Source organism: Giraffa tippelskirchi, chromosome 2, assembly GCF_054371585.1.
Source record: "Giraffa tippelskirchi isolate mGirTip1 chromosome 2, T2T-mGirTip1v1.2.pri, whole genome shotgun sequence".
NCBI lineage: Eukaryota > Metazoa > Chordata > Mammalia > Artiodactyla > Giraffidae > Giraffa > Giraffa tippelskirchi.
Window position 1 is genome coordinate 114,395,514 of NC_137276.1, and position 21,085 is coordinate 114,416,598.

Below are 21,085 nucleotides of genomic sequence, written 5' to 3' on the forward strand. Positions count from 1 at the left end.
GATTATATCTTTCGTGTCGTGTCTAAAAAGTCATCAAAATACTCAAGGACATCTACATTTTCTATTTTATGTTCTATGAGTTTTATGATTTTGCATTTTACATTTAGATCTATGATTCATTTTGAGCTAATTTTTGTAAAGGGTATATGGTCTGATGTCTAGATTCATTTTTTGCATATGGGTGACCAATTGTTTCAGAACCATTTGTTGAAAAGACTATTTCTGCTTCACTGTATTGCCTTTGCTCCTTTCTCAAACATCAGTATGTGGGTCTATTTCTGGGCTCTCTATTCTGTCCCATTGATCTCTTATTTCACCAATACCATACTGTCTTGACTACGATAGCTTTACAGTGCTTTGAAGCTGGGTACTGACAGTCCTTCAATTTTGTTCTTCTCCCTCAATACTGTGTTGGCTATTAGGGGTCTTTTGTCTTTTCTCCACATGAACTTTGGAATCAGTTTGGTTTTCTTCATATAGATGTTGTTAAGAGTTCTGCCTAAGTATTTCCTTTTTGGGGAAACTAACATAAATGGTATTGTGTTTTTCAATTCAAATTGCACTTGTTTATTGCTGGCATACAGAAAAGTGATGGACTTTTGTATATTAACCTCGTATCTTGCAACTGTGCTATTAATATATAATCACTTATATGGGAGTTTGTGGATTCTTTTGGACTTTCTACATAATCATGTCATCTGCCAACAAAGTTAGTTAATTTCTTCCTTCCCAATCTGTATACCTTTTATTTCCTTTTCTTATTGCATCAGCTAGGACTTTTGGTTTGATGTTGAAAAGGAGTGCTGAGAGGGCACAATCTTGCCTTGTACCTGATATTGATAGGAAAGCTTCAACTTTCTCACCATTAGGTCTAATTTTAGCAGTAGGTTTTGGTAGACTTTACTAAGTTGAGGTGATTCCCCACTATTCCTAGTTTACTGAGAGTGTTCATTGCAAAAGGATATTGGAACTTGTCAACTGATTTCTACGTCTCTTGATGAAATCATGTGATTTTTGTTCCCTGTTGATGTGATGATTACATTAATTGATTTTGGAATGTTGAACCAGCCTTGTATATCTGGGATAATTCCCGCTTGGAAGTATGTAATTCTCTTTATACATTGTTGGATTCAATCTAATATTTTGTTGAGAATTTCTATATCTATGTTTACAGGAGATACTAGTTTGTAGTTTTCTTTTCTTGTAATGTCTCTGTCTGGCTTTGGGATTAAGATGACATTTGCCTCATAGAATGAGTTAGGAAGTATTGTGTCTGCTTTTGTTCTGTGAATGAGACTGCAGAGAACTGGCATAATTTCTTCTTTAACTGTTTGGTAGAGTTCACCAGTAGAGCCGCCTGGGTCTGGTACTTTCTGTTTTGGAAGATTACTAGTTACTGGTTTCAAGTTCTTTAAAACAGATATAGGCCTTATTCAGATTATCTGTTTCTTCTTGTGTGAATTTTGGCAAATTCTGTCCTTGACAGAATTGGTTTATTTCATCTACATTATCAAATTTGTGGGCACAGAGTTGTTCATAGTGTTCCTTTATTATCCTTTAAATGTCCATAGAATCTGCAGTGATGTCCCTGCTTTCATTTCTGATATTAGTAGTTGATCTTGGTTTTGTTTTTTTTTTTTGCCTGGCTAGAGTTATTGACTTTACTGTATTTTTTCAAGGAACCAACTTTGGTTTCACTAATTTTTTTCTATTGATTTCCTGATCTAATTTTTATTATTTCTTTTCTTCTTTCTACTTTGGATTTAATTTGTTCTTCTTTTTCTAGTTTTTTATGGAGGACACATATGATTATATTTAGATCTTTCTTCTTTTCTAAAACATGCCTGCAATGCTACAAATTTTACTCTAAGTACTTGTGTTGAATCTCCCCCAAATTTTGATAAGTTGTGTTTTTTTCATTTAGTTCAAAATACTATTAAATCTCTCTTGAGACTTCTTCTTTGACCCACTTATTATTTAGAAGTATGCTGCTTCATACTCACACTTCTGGATTTCCCAGTCATCTTCCCACTACAGATTTCTAGTTTTACTCCACTGTGCTCTGAGAGAAGACACAGAATGACTTCTATTCTTTTAAATGTCTTCAGGTGTGTTTTATGGCCTAGGATGTGGTCTGTTTTGATGAGTGTTCCATGTGAGCTTGAGAAGAACGTGTATTCCACTGCTGAGAATAAACTTTTAATTATGCAATCACCTCTCCTTTTCATTATGCAGCTTCAAAAAGCAACAACAACCTCCACTATTAAGCCTATGTGGGGCTCTGGGTAGGAAACAGAGGACAGGTCTGAGGTGACAGGACTGCTGCAATGTGGGCACCTACCTGTGCACCCTGAGCTGCTTCAACAGCCACACTCCTGAGCACTTGGGGCCTGTGCACGGCGCGGAGACCGCAGCTGTCTCAAGGCAGCATCTCCGTACTGAATACCTGAGCCCATTCTTTCTGGGTCCAGCTCACCTGAGGATCAAGCAAGTCTTTAGAAAAAGTTTTTATGTTTCTGTGATCCCCAAAATATATTAAGTGAAAACAGCAAAGTGCAGAACACTGTGTATATAAAACATTATTTTGAATAAAGAGGAAAAATATACACATATTTGCTTGCATGGGCATAAAAATATCTTTGGATGGGTACATAAAAAACTGGTAATAGTTTGACTGATTTCAAGAATAGGCTGACTTCAAGAAAGAGCTCTAGATGCTAGGGGATAGGAGATGGGGGAAATAGAGGGTGACTTTCACTGTATCCTCTTTACTTGAATCTGGAATTATGTGAATATATTATGTATACAAAAAGCATTGAAATGAAACCACAAAGATACCATTCTTCACTATGAGACTGGTAAAGACCCAAACATGGTAATACACCCTGTGGACATGGCTTTAGTGAAATAAACACCTTCATTCATACTAGTGGGATGATAAACTGCTTCAAGCCTGAAAGGAGGAATCTGACAGCCTCTACATAAATTCAAAATGCCTATGTTCTTTGACCCAACAACTCCATTTCTGGGAATTTATCCGACATATACACTCAGATACATGTGAAATGATATACAAAAGGTTATTTACTGCAACATTGTTTGTGACATCTGGCAACAACTCAAATGTCCAAAGCAGACTGGTCAGATAAATTATGGCAATATACAAAATTGATATTACACATACACACTATGCATGTATACATATATTAGCATAATGTGTATGTGGAAGTCTCTCATACTGATTTGTAATGATTGGTAGGTACAGTAAGTGCAGAATGTATAGTACGCTAACCTTTCTGTATAAAGTGGTAGAGAAAATAAAGGTTTTTGAACCATATGAATATACTGCCTATTTAGAAGATTACAATGAAAAAGTACTGCTGAAGAATTCTAATACATCTGTATATTTTTTCACTTGATGTAATTATGATTTTGATGATTTTAGGAGAAAAAGATCTTGAAAGCTTTATGTGTGTTAACTTATATGCACTGTTACCATGGGTGAATACCAAAGGGGGACGGTAATCTAAATAAGTTGAGCCTGATTATCCTCAACACAATGCCAATTTTAATGCTAACTACTTATGCTATAGACTCTTAAAAAAAAATAACAGTACTATACCAAGTTGACTAACTATTTTGTTGCTGTTTTCAAACCAAAAGCCCACAGAGGGATGGTGCACCCCTCTTTCTGCTGAGACCAGAGGTCTGGTCCCCTGACACTCTCCCACCACCTTCCCTGCCCCACTTCTCTGTCAGTTCCCCTCTCACCTTCTCTCCTTTACCTTCCTCTCTCTTCTCCCTCAGCATTTACAGGTGTTAAGACTTCTTCAATTCCTGAAACCTCTCATGTTAAATTAACCCTCTGCCTCCTCCTCCAGGGAGGTGCCAAGGCTCTGCTTCTTCATCTCCTCTGTGCTCAGTTGCTCCATCTCCTCCCTGCATCATTCTGCTGGTAAAGATGACTGGTGACTTCCTCTTGCCCACCCCACTGGATACTTTTCAGCTCAAGTCTTAGCTTACAAGACTTTTCTCCCATGTATTTGATAATGAAAAACCTTTTGGCTGAATGTGGGCAGAAGTGACACTCATGTTCCTGGGTATCTTCCTGCATCTCTGACCTTTCCCCTCCATCTCTCTCTCATCCTTCAGTCTCCAAGGCTTTGTTCTGGGCCACTGCTCTTCCCACTCTTCACTGCTCTCTGGAGGATCACATTCCTTCCACAGGTGCAACTATTCCTATAGACTGACGGCTCCCAAGTGGGCACCGCCAGCTGGATTCTTCCCACAGGTTCCTGGATGGCTCCCTGTGCCTGTTCCAGTGATGCCACCCAGGGAACATTTCAAAACACAACCATCCTAATTCCCTTGAACTGGCTTCTCCTCTGGTTCTGCCATCTCATTATGAGTTACCCAGCTGTGACATGGAGTTACCTTTGGCTCCTCCTCTCTTCTGACCCTTGCTCTTCCAATACCCCACAAAGTCAAATGGCCCTGCCCTGCTATTTAGCATTTGAGTCAGGATGCCACTGCCAAAATGTTGCTTAGATTCATCTATGTCTCTTCATCTCTGCTTCCACATCCTTGTTACAGCTTTAATCAGGCATCTTTTTTTGAATTACTCAAACATGCCTTGGTTGGTATCCTGGCCATCAGCCCTGGGCTCCCTTTGGTCCGTCTCTGATGTGACCACCTACACACATGATGTGTCTCCAGCCACAACCTGACCATATCACTCTCTGCCTCCCACCCATGAATGGCTTCTCACCCCTGTAGCAGTGGTCCTCTATCTTGGACAAACTTGAGACTCACACGGGACAGCTTTTTAAAATGATGATGCTGAGGCTTTAACTCAGCATCTCCAGAAGTAGGGCCTAGAATTCAAATTTGTACGTATCCCAGGCGACTCTTGCGTCCAGCCAAGGTGGAGACTCAGTCACCCATGGAGTAAAGTTACAGACCCTGGGTGAAGATCACTGGCCTGGCTGCTGCCTCTCCTGTCTTCTCTCCTGCCATCCCCCACTGTGGTCTTTCTCTTCTAGTAACTGCAACTTTCCCCCCAATCTCCACTCATGCACCCCTGTGATGGCCTACCCTCCTTCCCACCCCATGCCCAGTTCCTCCTCCTCACACTTTGAAAGCCTGAGCTCAGTCACCATCTCTTCCTAGAAGCCCTTCCGGATATCACCTCCTAAACAAGCAGGCTCTCCTTCTTTGTGTGGCCCCAAGATCCAGTGCACTTCCCAGTTACTGTAGTGACCACACTGTGTTATCATTATCTTCTGAGTGTTTCCCATGAAAGATAGTTTCTTGAGGGCAAGGGTTGGGATTAATTTATTTTTGTATCCCAGCACCTGACAAAGAATAGGCATTCAGTTAAATGAATCAATTAAAAATGTAATGTCCACATGTGATTTTGGTGATATTTAAATAAAAATTAACTCTAATAAATGACAACTACATATTATTTTGTCAGCTGCCTATAGTAGGGTTGTTTTAAACTTATTTTTACTGAAGCAACAAATACAACAATAAGACAGGTTACTATTGTGACATGCTCAGTTAGCTTCAGAAATAAATTCTCCACAATGCCTGATCTATAACCAGCAGCATTAACCGAGGTGCCCATAACTCACTTCCTGTCACACAGTTGGTTCCCTGCCACCACACAGCTGAAGAAGTCCCTGTGAGTGAGGCCTGGGCTTCCACCTCCACTGTAGACAAGGCCTTCAAACCCCTAAGAGGCCACTGCAGGTTGGCAGCTGGAGAGAGGAAACTCCATGACCAAATCACTCCTGGAAATACTGAAAGTGACACTACTGAGCTAGAGAGGAAAATGTGCTAAAGGAAAGTTTATTAATGGGAAGTTCTTACCTGATTCAATCTTGTTAAGTATTTTTCTTGCGCACTGTACAAAGGCCTCTTCCACATTCTCCCCTGTTAATGCACTTGTTTCCAGGAACATCAGCTCTAAAATCAACATCAAACAAAACAGGAAGCCATATTTAGAAGGTAATCACAATTATTCAACTCATAACCACCTGCTTAGTATATTATTCTCTTAGAATAACAGACAAAATAGAATTTTGTCCTTAAAACCAGGTATTTCTGCAAATATAAAATCAATAAATGGCAACACATACATATTTTTTAAGTCTTGAAAGAAACTAAAAGTTTCTGAAAAGTAACTAGCAGTGTGTGCTAGCACTCGCATGTGCTGCAGAAGAAACTAAGCAAGCGGGATGCTGGTAGGGAAGCTGGCTGGCTGAAGCACCCAGCTGCTGACGTAAGATGAAGAAGCAACTTCCTTTCCAACAGGCTTCATGTTACCACAAATACAGCCTACAAGTGCTGGCATCTGGGGGGCCACATGGCGCATGCCACCCTGACAGTACGAGATCTTATATGAATGAGTCCTCTGCTTTCCACCAGGCGGTCACTCACCCAGGGGAAGGCTGCTCTCCTTGCTTTTGTGAGCAAACCACAAGCTCTCCAGACACTTGTTTCCTTATTTAGTAAAAATGAGGTTCATGTAAATGACAAGAGTAATTCCTTTTCAGCATTAAGATTCTAAGCTTACATATTGCTAAATAGCTTCTTTACAAACTCATAATGGCTTATGTTTTTATTGCATGCTATGTTCTTAGCAGAAAACCTGTTTGTGAGAGTGTCAGTTGGTAATCCTAGGGTCCCGTTGAAAGTTGCTATTAGCATATTTTATCTCCTGACTGGTTCTAAAAATTAAAGTTATTTTAAAATGTCTGAATTCTCGTCATTCTGCTGTTTATAAGGAATCATTCATTTTACATGTCATCCTTATGTATTCTACATAGAAATTCAGCAAGTTTCAAAGGCATCTTTAGCCAAATGACTTAGATTTAATGTAAGCAAAACAAAGCCGGTAAGTCCAGGATCTCATCTACTGTTTCACTTTCTATTTAGATCTAATATTTCACCAACTTAGCTTCAAATTACATTTTAAAAATGATAACACCATCTGATTATGGCCTTTAAAAACTGTTATAATTTTCACTTCAAACCAAGAGCTGTGGTATTAAAGATCCTAAACTTAAATATCATCACAGAATGTGAAGAGATTAGCTTTTATCATCATAGCAACCTCTGCAGGCACAATGCAATAGGGTGAAAATAGGCTAAATGTCTAAATGTGTAGTAAAAACAATAGGAGGTTCCACACTCCCTAAATACAGCTTCATCTTAAACCTCCAGCAGCTGTGACAGGTGAAAGGCCACTTGCCATTTTCCTGAGCAAATCGGGAGGCCTCGAGGAAAGTGACTTCCCGATCGGTGTCCAGGTCCTTCTTGTTCCCGCAAAGGATGATGACAATGTTCTGGCTCGCAAGCATTCGGGCATCTGTTAACCAATTAGTAAGCGCATTGTAGGTTTCTCGGCTGCGTAATATAAGATTGTGAGAACAGTACATGTATTTTATAAAGCTAGCAACTCTTTCCAGTCACTCACACCACTCACACCGCCTCTACACACGCAGGGCAGTGCCCACGACCTTCAAAGCACTCAGAGGATCTCGGCGCCCCAAGAGCACACCACATGCTAAGGGTGTGTTCCACCTTGTTTCCAGGGAAATGCAACAGCAAGTCAGACAGCTTGCCACCTGTTGTTTCCCCAAGCAGTATTTACTGGGGTCTTGGTTCATGCAACATGCAAGCAAGACCTAAGGCTAACTGCTGTCACTTGATGAATCCATGATGGTCCTTTGTTTCACAGCAATTTATCACACTGATTCTCTGTGACACACTCTTATCATCTCTCATTTACATGAGAAATCTGAGGCCCAGAGAGACTAGTTAAGTTGCCCAAAGTCACACATGCATAGCCAGGACTTGACCAGGTCTGCCTGCCTCCAGGACTGTGTTCAGTTCTTATCTATCTAAGGACAAAATCCTCATATATTCTAAGGACCAACCAAGGCACTGAATTTTTAGTTGAATGTAATTGTAACACCAAGGTGACAGCTACATGCAGGACAGTGCACTCAGATCCTTATGATGGGCCAAGAGTTTTATAGGAACCAATTTAACCACCCAATAGCCTCACAAGTATCATGTGGTCATCATGACTCCATGGAACAGACAAGGAAACTAAACTCCAGAGGGCTCCCACTGCTTTGGGACAGGAACCAGGATTTGAACCCAGGCCATCCTAGCATAGAGCCCGTGCTTGATGGAGGACAATTACTAACAATCTACCATGTGCAAAGCTTCACCCTGCGAACCTTAAGGAAACACTGGAGATGCTTTATCTATCTGAAACTTGGGAACATGTTTCACACAGTAAAGGGGTGAAAGGGGCTGCTTTGAAAACCTGCAAGACCCTCAGGGAAAGGGCTGAGGGTCTTGCTGAGTCCCACCTCTGCTGTCTGCTGATGCACCAGTCACATATGGGGAGGTGCAGACCCCAGGAAGCATAGGCTGAGTAGGGGTGTTGTTACCTGGTGATGTCGTAGACAAGCAGTGCCCCCGCTGCACCTCTGTAGTAGCTTCTTGTCACAGACCTGGAAGAGTTACAGGCTTTTACTTTCACTGGAGCAGAGCCCTTACTCCTGAGCAGCATCCTCCCACACAAAACATCCATTTTTTGTCTTGACAACTGCAATACAGGGACAGATACTGCTCTAAAGAGAAATGATACAAAGACATTTGAAAGCAGACATGAAGGGCTGTTCTGTCCAAAATAGTATCGTAGTAGTGATAAGGAGGTGAGGACATGAGGCTGGGGATGAATGTGTGACCCTCTATGGAGTGGGGGAGGCCCCTGCAGAACTGAGGCGACCTTTGAGAACATGTAGGGGAAAGACAGGAAGGAGGCAGCAAGACTACAGGGCACGAAGGCCTCAGTGGCTCCTCTGCTTGCCTGGGGTCCATGTCTTCCAGGACACGGGACATCGCACACCCTGCCCCAGGCCCGGCGGTGCTGCTTGTGCTCCCTCCCTCCCGGAGGCACACCAGTCTGAACCGAGTGCCCACCCAAGTACATCACGTCCATTCTCACAACCTCCGGGAGTTTTCCTTCAGTAAACACTTGCCTGGATCATGACTCTTTCCCTGTTCATTAGATTTTCCCAGGGGCAGAATAAAATGTGCTTGGCACCTCCCGTCTTGAACAAGCATGGTGCAGGCAGCAGGATGCTCCTGCTACTGTTCCAAAGGGGATTCTTTTGCTCCCAGACTTCTCGGTAGCTGTTTCACCAGTGCCTCTTCCTCCTCCTTCTCCATGACACAGCCTGTCTGGGCCACGCAACTCCACGGACAGATGACCCAGTACCACCTGCCCTTCCCCTCTGCCTTGACCCTCTGGCCCCTCCCTCTGCGCTACAGCCCACTCTGTGTTGCATCACTGGAGACACTCTGATTTCACTCTCATACTTAATGGAGAGTCTGGCTGAGTGTAAAATTTTAGGTTGGAAAAAAATTTTCATGTGGAGTTTTGAAGTCAAGGTAATTATCTTCCAGCTTTCAACAGCTGCTGCTCAACAGCCCAGTGCAATGGTCATACTGATCCTTGAGATGTGCTTGCTTTTGCCTCTTAGCATCTCTGTATCTCCATCCCACCCCTGGCATTCTGAGATTTCACATGGCAGACCATGGCCTCATCTGTGTTTGGTGTAAGATGGAATTTTACAGACTCTCATTTCCTTTAGTGGAAAATTTTCAACTGTTGCTTTTATTGTTTCCTCTACTCTTTTGCCTTCAGGAAGGCGTCACCAGTCAGGTCTTGGCCTTCCTGGACTAACTCTGGGTGATTCTCTATGTTGTCTCTTCTCTTTCTCACCTCGAGTTTATTGTTTAACTTTCTGGAAGAGTATTACTCTATTTAATACATTATTTTAATTTCTCTTTTTAAATTTAAATTTTGTTTTTATTTCCTTGATGCAACCTTTACTCTTACTTGTGAGGAGATATTAGTTTTTAGTTTTTGTCTATTCCCTGAGAGTTCCTATTTATTTTGGGCTCTTTATTTTGGAAACTTTCCTCACATGTCTGGTGATCCACGGATCATTTATATTTATCACTTAGAAGATATTAAGAAGAGGTGGCAAGAATACACAGAAGAACTGTACAAAAAAGATCTTCCCGACCCAGATAATCACGATGGTGTGATCACTCACCTAGAGCCAGACATCCTGGAATGTGAAGTCAAGTGGGCCTTAGAAAGCATCACTACGAACAAAGCTAGTGGAGGTGATGGAATTCTAGTTGAGCTATTTCAAATCCTCAAAGGTGATGCTGTGAAAGTGCTGCACTCGATATGCCAGCAAATTTGGACAACTCAGCAGTAGCCACAGGACTGGAAGAGGTCAGTTTTCGTTCCAATCCCAAAGAAAGGCAATGCCAAAGAATGCTCAAACTACCGCACAATTGCACTCATCTCACATGCTAGTAAAGTAATGCTCAAAATTCTCCAAGCCAGGCTTCAGCAATATGTGAACCGTGAACTTCCAGATGTTCAAGCTGGTTTTAGAAAAGGAAGAGGAACAAGAGATCAAATTGCCAATATCCGCTGGATCATCGAAAAAGCAAGAGAGTTCCAGAAAAACATCTATTTCTGCTTTATTGACTATGCCAAAGCCTTTGACTGTGTGGATCACAATAAACTGTGGAAAATTCTGAAAGAGATGGGCATACCAGACCATCTGACCTGTCTCTTGAGAAACCTGTATGCAGGTCAGGAAGCAACAGTTAGAACTGGACATGGAACGACAGACTGGTTCCAAATAGGAAAAGGAGTACGTCAAGGCTGTATATTGTCACCCTGCTTATTTAACTTCTATGCAGAGTACATCATGAGAAACGCTGGGCTGGAAGAAACACAAGCCGGAATCAAGATTGCCGGGAGAAATATCAATAACCTCAGATATGCGGATGACACCACCCTTATGGCAGAAAGTGAGGAAGAACTAAAGAGCCTCTTGATGAAGGTGAAAGAGGAGAGTGAAAAGTTGGCTTAAAGCTCAACGTTCAGAAAACTAAGATCATGGCATGTGGTCCCATCACTTCATGGGAAATAGATGGGGAAACAGTGGAAACAGTGTCAGACTTTCTTTTTTTGGGCTCCAGAATCACTGCTGATGGTGACTGCAGCCATGAAATTAAAAGACGCTTACTCCTTGGAAGGAAGGTTATGGCCAACCTAGATAGCATATTTAAAAGCAGAGACATTACTTTGCCAACAAAAGTACGTCTAGTCAAGGCTATGGTTTTTCCAGTGGTCATGTATGGGTGTGAGAGCTGGATGGTGAAGAAACCTGAGCGCCGCAGAATTGATGCTTTTGAACTGTGGTGTTGGAGAAGACTCTTGAGAGTCCCTTGGACTGCAAGGAGATCCAATCAATCCATCCTAAAAGAGATCAATCCTGGGTGTTCATTGGAAGGTCTGATGTTGAAGCTGAAACGCCAATACTTTGGGCACCTCATGCAAAGGGTTGACTCATTGGAAAAGACCCTAATGCTGGGTAGGATTGGGGGCGGGAGGAGAAGGGGACGACAGAGGATGAGATGGTTGGATGGCATAACCGACTCGATGGACATGGGTTTGGGTAGACTCTGGGAGTTGGTGATGGACAGAGGGGCCTGACGTGCTGCAATTCATGGGGTCACAAAGAGCCGGACACGACTGAGCGACTGAACTGAACTGAACTGAATATTCAAGAGCAAGGAATACCAAAGTGTAAAAGATGCTCTTTACGGGTGGGGCTGGGGGCTCCACTGTGAGATGGCTGGACAGAGATTGGGCTGTTTCATTGGGGAAACCAAAATGTTAGTACCTTTAAGCCTTTTCCTTGTGGCTGTTTTTCTGTGGAGAAGAATAGTTTCCTCTGCCTGAGACATACACACCTGGCTGTCAGTAACTAAGAAGGAGGTGGGGGAAGAAATAGGGGTCAGCAGTTTTCAGTTAACTTCCATCTTTCCAGTCCTTGCTTCATTTATCCCTGCCCTCTAAAGGGCCTGTACTTTTAGTTTTTTCAGGAATCTCCACACTGTTCTCTATAGTGTCTGCACCAACTTACATTCCTGCCAGCAGCGTAGGAGGGTTCCTTCCTTTCCACACCCTCTTCAGCATTTACTTTTTGTAGATTTTTTGTGATGGCCATTCTGACAAGTGTGAGGTGATATCTCATTGTAGTTTTGATTTGCATTTCTCTAATAATTAGCAATGTTGAACATTTTTTCGTGTGCCTATTGGTCATCTGTATGTCTTCTTTGGAGAAATGCCTATTTAGGTTTTCTCCCAATTTTTTTTGATCGGGTTTTTTTTTATATTGAACTCTGTGAGTTTGTGTATTTTGGAATTTAGTAATCCCTTGTCAGTTGTATCATCTGCAAGTATTTTCTCCCAGTTTGTAGGCTGTATTTTTGCTTTGTTTATGCTTCACTTTGCTGTGCAAAAGCTTTTAAGTTTCATTAGGTCCCATTTTTAAAATTTTTGCTTTTATTTCCATTATTTTAGGAGATGGAGCCAAAAAAATATTGCTGTGACATGTCAGAGAGTGTTCTACCTCTGTTTTCCTGTAGAAGTTTTATAGTATCTGGTCTCACATTTAGGTCTTTAATCCATTTTGAGTTTATTTTTGTGTACAGGGTTAGAGAATGTTCTAATTTCATTCTTTTACATGTAGCTGTCCCCTTTTCCCAGAACCACTATTGACGAGACTGTCTTTTCTCCATTGTATATTCTTGCCATCTTTGTGGAAGATTAATTGTGTGGATTTATTTCTGGGTTCTCTGTTCTGTTCTGTTGATCCATATGTCTGTTTTGGTGCAATACCATGCTGCTTTGATTACTGTAGCTTTGTATTCTTGCCTGAAGTCTAGTTATGATACTTTTTGAAGCGAACAATTATTAAGCATTTAAAATACTATATCTGACTTTAAGTGAGATGCTTGCACTAGGATTGAGTTTTATTTAACTGAATTTTGAAACTGTGAATATCTTTTGTTTGACTTTGTATATCGACTCAAAAAACACAACCAGAATATTAATCTACCTTCCTGCTTTAGCAGTTATTGTTTGTTGTTTAGTGTTTAAGTTGTGTCTGATTCTTTTGTGACCCCATGGATTGTAGCCTGCCAGGCTCCTTTGTCTATGTGATTTTTCTAGGCAAGAATACTAGAGTGGGTTGCCATTTCCTTCTCCAGGAGATATTCCCTACCCAGGGATTGAACCCACACCTCCTGCAGGTGGACCGTTTACCACTGAGCCCACTTCAGCAGTTATGGAATATCAAACATGGAACTTATCTGCAGTGATCTGGCAGTTATTATTCCAAATCTTGATTATGACTTGAGTGTAACGAAAGTGCTAAGGAGAGAATATTTTGTGGACTGTTTAATGTAAAGCAAAACCAACCCCCAAAGAGATTTTAGAAAATTCTTAATGTGCAATGCTACACCCTCCTAATGTGCCACTAGGTCTCAAAGAATAAATTATCCTACATTTAGAAAATGTTCATTTGGAAGTGATTCTAATGCAAGAGTCCCTAACCCCCAGGGCACATAGCAGGAGATAACTGCTGGACCAGCCAGTGAAGTTTCATCTGCCACTCCCCATCACTTCCAATAGCTCACGTTACGACCTAAACCATACCCACTCCTCGTCCGTGGAAAAACTGTTTTCTGTGAAACCGGTCCCTGGTGCCAAAAAGGTTGGGGACCACTGTTCTAACGTATTCTTCCATAAATCAATGCTGAATGGAGAAAAATGGAGTTTTAGCTTGTCTTAAAGCTTTCACAGGTGAAGTTTCTAAAACCTGTGGTGGGGAGGAGGGGATTATATACATTAAGAGACTATAATTTATTATTTCAAACCAAATTTTCAAATATTATTATTAAGTTAGAGAAAAAGCTACCTGAATCGTTCTTGGCCTGCTGTGTCCCATATCTGTAACTTTACATATTTACCACCAACATTTATTATCTTTGAACCAAATTCCACTCCTATTGTATGATTTGAGTCATCTTTGACTGCAAAAGAAAAAGAATTTAATTTTAGGACATTAAGGTAACAAGCTTATAAATTTAAACAAGTAACATTCAAATCAAGAGTTAAGTCAATGGAAAATGTAATTTACTTATGCCATTCATTTCTCCAAAAGTAAAATGATAAAAAGCACTCACTGCCTTTAAATACATATAGTTTCTGTTCTCAAAGAGCCAATAAAGTTTTTTCTCAAAACCCCTAAATAAGCCATATGTTTTAAAGCCAATGCTTGGTGACCATGCCACATGAGACCATATCTACCTGACCACTGTTAAGGTTCTCAAGAATGGTAACTGCACAAAATACTGGGCACCATCTTGAAAGGCTTACTGCCCAGTGACAGACTGCAACTTGGCCAATGATGATGGTTTCAACTTGATGGATACCAAAGATTAAGGGAAAAAGGGGAAAAGACAGAGTATAAAAAATGCAAATAAACCCCCCCCAACCAAGACCTCTATGCACATTATTATAGCTGTTGAGTTTTCATGAACTTCAGCATTGTGTGTGGCCCTCATTTGGAATGAATTTGTTGGCAAAATCAATATTGTCTGAATGGGCAGGGAGGCAGGCAAAATATGTTGTTTGCCAAACCCAACTGGAATAAGCTGTCCATAAAAGAAAATATCTGTGATGATAAAAAAAGGATAAAACAAATATCCTGGCTACACAGTCCATTGACTGGTTTATAGTTTACAACCATAGGATAAAATTTAATTGTACCAGAAATCATCTGACAGCTGTGTTCACTGCTTCCTGGGGACCTGGAGGTAGGAAATGGTTTGAGTCCAGCAGCCTGTCTCCTGCCTGGACAATGCAGAACCAGTATGGACATTCACCAGCATCCAGCTACTGGGCCAGTCTGGGAGGAAAAGTCTTCAAAGGTGACAACTAAAAGCCAGGTTAACACATGGCTATGAGAGAAATATCGTCACTGTGGTCATGAGGAGCGAAGAGAGGATGTGAAGGGAGAGTGCCTGCTCAGGCCAGGCATCTGGCCCACTGTCCTCTCTTCTGAGATGGAACAACACAAAGTCTGAGTAACTGGTTCAGAACCCTGGGCCCAACCAGCAGGTGAACGCTTGTTAATGCAATGAGCACTGGCTCCGTGACTAAGCCACACTGCATCTCTGTCACCACAGAGACTCCAATGAGCTCCTGGTCGATGGAAATGGAAGCAGCAGAAAACATTCTAGAATCTTACTCTTCGAGCTCTTTCCCAGGACACCCTCTGCCTGCATTTTACCCACCATCTAACATATCTCACACACCCTTACTTAGGAGGAACTTCATTAAATGAAATTAATTCTGTTTTTGTGCCTTCACCTGACTACAGTAATATAGACAGGTCATTCTCCACAACTCTTTCGATAATTATAAAAGAATGGTATATTTTAAGGGCCTTTCAAACCTACCATGTTTTACAATAGTTTGGAAAACAAAATGTAACCTCCCTTACAACGTGGGGCAAGTCAATGGCAAAAGATATTTCTGTGGGCAAAAGGCCTGGGTTTGAGTCTTACATGTACAATCACTATCTATTTCTTTACCTGTAAAGCAGGATTGATGACAACAGCTGCCTTGACAATACAAGGCCGCTGGGGACCAAACACTACTTTATCCAAAATGTACAACTAGGGTTATTGGGCCACTCCCTGTCAGGAAATAGAATTCCACAGCATTATAAGGTATTTTACTATCTGGAAAATGTACAAGACAATTTACTACATAATGAACAACGACCCACTATGAAACTGAAGTGCTAAATAAAAAATCAGATTACTAAACATTTAATAACATAAACTTTTACTGTCACTTAAAAATATTTGTAAACTACAACTTTCTTCCTGAAAACATATTCAGAAGTTTTGCGGTAAACAAATCTGTGTAGCAGCACGCTCTCAGAAGATGACATAAAAGGAGCACTGACCATGTGACGTCACTTACATTTTTTTTCAATAAACTGATGAAGCAAGCAAGACTTGCCAGTTCCTGCATTTCCAATAACCAAGAATTTAAACAAAAAATCTGAAACACAAAAAGAGACTGTGAACAATAACATTAAAACAGGTGCTATGAACTTAGACTACAGTCATAAAATTTAATGAGATTGTAGTTGTTAACATCACAGAAAAAAGAGGTAACTGAATATTTTGAGAAAATGGCGATAAACATATTGACTTACCATTCCACCTTTTCAATATCTGGCTTACATGCTAAGCCAGTGCCTTTTCTAACTTCTCTGGGGATAATTTCTTTTGATACTGAAAGTTTGAAATGTAATAACTATAACGACAAAAGTGACTAAAATCTCTCTCTTTGCTATTCAAATAAATATGCATATCCAGTGACAAGTAAAAATCACTTAGAAATTTCAAATGCTTTCTATACAGAAGAAAAAACTTGGTAGACTCATGGGCTTTGAGAAGTTCACTCCTTTCTTCTTTTAAAAAACAGGTGCAACTTCTCCCCACACTTGCTTCTGTGGCCTTGCCTCTGTTCCTGCACCCAGGGCTCATGGGAAGGCTGGCTGGCTTCTGGTCAGTATTGCCCAATTTGGTCAGTATTCCACATGTGAAATTTGTCTCATTCAATATAGGGAGAGCTCTTCACTTCTTCTTTACACAGAGGAATATATTTAATTTGGGATCTTATTCTGCATAAACTGTAAATAGAGGCTTTCTAGGCTGGAACCTGTGAATCAGAATGAGGGGCACCAGTAGCCTGATACTGCCCTGGTGATTCATGTTGCTTTTTCTGATAGCAAAGAAGTCTAGTTCTGCTCAGCCTAGCATTGCAAGCACAGCTCCCAGCCTCATGCTTTGACCTCCACCCACCTCTGCTGACCCCCAGGCTGCAAGGCTCATCTGTGGCTCTGAAGGCCCTGCTCTACGCTCCTGGTTCCCTTGGCTGCACCTCTGATGCTATCACCTCCACACTCCCGTTTTAGACCTGACCACACATTCCTAGCCCTGGCTCCTTCTCTCCCCTAGCTAAGCCCAAGCAGTCCATTTCTTTGCTTATGCTTGGCCCAGCCCTGTTCCTAAGAACTACACTCATTATCACTCAAAGATTAAGCCTATTCCACCTCTCATATTTATGGGCACTTAAACTTATAAGACAGTGCTATTAGGATTGTTAGCATTTACAAATACAGTTTTATGCATCTCACTGACTGTTTTAAAAGCATGCCACACTCACATTCATAACAGCACTTTTCACAATAGCCAAAAGATGGAAGCAACTCAAATATCCAATGACGGATAAATAATAAACAAAATATGGTACATATATACTTTGGAATATTATTCAGCCTTGAAAAGGAAGGAAATTCTGATACATGCTACAGTATGAATGAATTTTCACACTGTGCTAAGTGAAATAAGCCGGACACAAAAGAAGACATACCAGAAGATTCTATTCACATGGGGTGGCCCAGAGTGCTCAAACTCACAGAGACAGAAAGTAGAATGGTGGTTGTAGGGGTGCTGGGGGAGAAGGAATGTGCAGTCAGTGTTTAATGGTTACGAGCATCAGTCTGGAAAGATGAAAAAGTTCTAAGGATGAATGGTGGTGATGGCTGTACAACAAATGTGAATGTACTTAATGCCACTGACTTTAAAATGGCAAATCTCATGTTATGTGTGCATTTTATCACACACACACAATAAAATATGCCAGGTCTGATCATTTGCACTGAACAGCTTTTACAGCCCAAGAAATTAAAATTTCCAGGTTAAAATGACAATACTAAAATTTCTCAATTTTGTTCAACATCCTCTCTGAGAAATAAAGCCCAATACATTGTTGCATAAGCTGTAAACACAGGAAGATGAGAACCAGGTAAAAATGCTGCCACTGTGTAGGCAAAAGCAAGTCTTCAGAGAGAAAATAATTTGTACACACAAATGGGAGTGTTTCTTATGCTTCATATGTACACAGCAAAAGGAGTTTCACTAATCTATCTAATCCTGAAACAAAACTCATATGTCTAAGCACAGACTTTGACTTAAGGCTTGTTCCCTTATTATTTTCTGCTTTGGAAGTTTTGCTTAAATGGACTTCATTTGGACAGAGGAGCCTGGTGGGCTACAGTCCATGGGGTCGCAAAGAGTCAGACACGACTGAGTAACTAAGCGCGTGCGTGCGCGCACACACACACACACACACACACACACACACACGGTAACTGTTTTCCAGATTACACCACAGTCTCAACAGGTAAAAGGGTAACAATGTTAACTGATTTCACCTTGCTGGACAAAAGACAAGTAAGATGTGCAATTTCCATATATGAAAATATTTAATTCCTCCAAAAAACTCTTCACACTCTGAATCTTGTAGCTCAAAGAGGTAAGTTTTCTTACTTAAAATAGAAAACCTTTTTGTTTGAAAGTGCTTTTGGAGTCAAACATCTAGAAATGCTGGATAAAATATAACACATTTAAATAGACTATACAGCTGACCTCTCAGGAAAGAAAAGGAAATCTCTAGATGCTTAGGACTGGAAAAAGCAGTAAGGGCCCTGGAGGCCTGTCAGTTTTGGGTCTTAAGACATGTGGGACAGGGTTCAAGAGTGTACCCATGTGAAGGACAGAGTACAGAGGTCAACCTGAACTTTCTTCAAGGCTAGGAAGTGAAGGACAGGCTGGGAAATCCTCTCACCAGTTCAGGGGGACAAGGAGCCTTCTCTAACTCTGCCTGGCCTCTCAGCAAAAAAAAACAAACATAAAAACCACTCCCCTTTGAAGATTTATTATGGGCTGGCTCCACAGGAGTTTGAAATTCAAACCAAAAAACATTTCCACGTCAAGAAATTTAAAACAGTAAAAATGGCCCCAGACAGTGATGTCACCAGGATGCCTGGAAGAAGCAAAGCAGATCACTCTGGAATCACACTGGCTCCCAGGTGGTGCTAGTGGTAAAGAACCCACCTGCCAAAGCAGGAGACATAAGAGACTCAGGTTCAACGCCTGGGTTGGGAAAATACCCTGGAGGAGGGCATGGCAACTCACTCCAGTACTCTTGCCTGGAGAATCCCACAGACAGAGGAGCCTGGAAGGCTACAGTCCATAGGGTCACAAAGAGTTTGGACACAAATGAAGGGACTTAGCACACTGGAAGGACACATCCTCAAATCAGGATACTCAGGAGTCCCGGACTTATAGCCTCTCTGAAGATGAGCTCACAATTTAAAACAACAAAACACTCCAGGAAACAATTCATCGTAAGTGAGTCAGCAGTCCAAAGATATTACACTCTTAAGAATTTGATTTTAAAAAGAACCTGATAAGGGACTTCCCTGGTGGTCCAGTGATTAAGACTTTGCCTTCCAATGCAGGGAATGCAGGTTTGATCCGACTGGGGGGCTAAGATTCCACACGCCTCATGGTGAAAAAAAAAAAAGAATCTGATTAAGTATACTCAACATGGTTAATACCATAAAAAAGGAATTGAATCCATAAGCAAAGAATAAAACGATATGAAAGAATAGATCAATTTCTAGAATGTGTCTAGAAATAAAAGCTGCAGTCATTAGAAACAGTCAATGGGTAAGTTAAAGAGCAGAATTAACAAAACTATGGAGAAAATTAGTGAACTGGAATAGAGACTGGAGAAAATTACCATGAGGCAAAATAGAGAACTGAAGAGAGAGAAAATATGAGAGTTTAAGAAAAATGAAGAATTGAAAGAAAGGGTCCAACACAGGTCTAATACGTATTTTGGAATAAAAAGAGAGAGTGGGAGAGAGAATGTTGTAGAGAAAGTCAATGTTAAACTGTAACAACAATCAATAAGAAAGGAAAAACTCCCTACGAAGAAACTAGGTTCCTTTGGGGTTAACCAAAGGTCACCAACTTCAGTGTTGGCACAGGAGCACAGAAACAACACACTAATGCAGAATTCAATATGCAATGATTACCCTAAACACCAAGATGGACTTCTGCTTCCAAAAAGAGGGAACAGAAAGAAGTACTTTCCTCATTCCTCCTGCTCAGTACAACCTAGGATCCTAGACATCACACATAAAAGAAACATAAGGAGACCCGGAAAAGTGTCAAGAAGGTGACAAACTGGCCAGAGATCTAGGGGCCTGAGAAATGACACAGTGGGTTTTTCCGTGGGTTTTTTCCTTTTCCCTCCTATCTCCCAGACAGGGAGATGAACAAGCTAACAACCAATGGAGGCAGATTTTAAGAAGCGCCAGCAAAAGCCTGGTCTCTCTACTCGTAGGACCAGGAAAGGCCAGGCTAGCAAGACAGAAAACTTACACAAAACTGCTCTACTCCAGACAAACACTACAGGAAAAACTCACCCCAGGTCTCACCCTACCCACGCCAGCAAAGAATGGATGGGAACCCGGACCGCCACCCTTTTGAGGCTGTAATGAGGTTCCCCCAACACCAGTAGGGTGCTGTCACAGAGACCAGGGACGGGGCTGGGGCCCTCATTCCTGCGAGCCAGTTCTGAGCTGTCCTTGCCCCACTGCATGCCAGGGGAGACACGGCAGTGGGAGGGGGCAGAGGGCACAGGTCACAAGAGCTCTCATCCCACCTCAGCAGCACAAGAAGCAGCGCCTCCACCCGGACATCCACCGAAGCTCAGAGGGCAGCCTGGACTGCCACCTCTACCTGGCAGTAATGAGGCAGCACCTAAGAGCAGAAATGAGTTAAACAAGATTTAAATCAAGATCGAAGGTCTCATAACATAATACAAACATGTCCATGTTTTGAATAAAAATCCCTCATCATACCAAGAACCAGGAAGACCTCAAACAAAGGAAAAATATCAGCAGATTCCAATGCCAAGATGACAGAAACATGTGAAAACTCTGACAAAGATTTTAAAGCAGCCATCATGAATGCTTCAACAAGCAATAAGAACATGCTTGAAACACATGAAAAGCAGAAATCTTCACCAAAGAGAAAGTATCATAAAAGAAAAAGAAAACACATAAAAGAACCAAATGGATGTTTTCGCATTAAAACATACAATAACTGAAGTATGGGGCTCAGTGGATGGGCTCAAAACAAAATGGGGAAGAGGAAACAGTGAACCAAGCATCAA

The 21,085-nt window shown here is 41.3% G+C and overlaps 1 protein-coding gene across 4 annotated transcripts in view; it reads right to left on the reverse strand.

Moving 5' to 3' along the window:
* The window catches only part of RAB4A (RAB4A, member RAS oncogene family), a 42,967-nt gene that overhangs the window by 3,339 nt on the left and 18,543 nt on the right, over positions 1-21,085 (reverse strand). The window contains exons 1-6 of one of the 4 annotated variants that reach the window (XR_014076812.1): positions 14,741-15,131; positions 13,887-14,001; positions 8,472-8,534; positions 7,255-7,413; positions 5,875-5,970; positions 2,342-2,476 (exon numbers count right to left, since the gene is read on the reverse strand). Coding sequence is in view for 2 of the 4 variants with exons in the window: in XM_081570326.1 (XP_081426452.1) it covers positions 2,361-2,476; positions 5,875-5,970; positions 7,259-7,413; positions 8,472-8,534; positions 13,887-14,001; positions 14,741-14,852 (657 nt within the window). In the remaining 2 variants the exon portion in view is untranslated. Of the gene's footprint in view, positions 1-2,341; positions 2,477-3,800; positions 5,355-5,636; positions 5,971-7,254; positions 7,414-8,471; positions 8,535-13,886; positions 14,002-14,740; positions 15,132-15,964; positions 16,046-21,085 lie in introns of those variants that run through there. The other 3 variants (XM_081570324.1, XM_081570326.1, XR_014076811.1) reach the window with 3 other exon arrangements.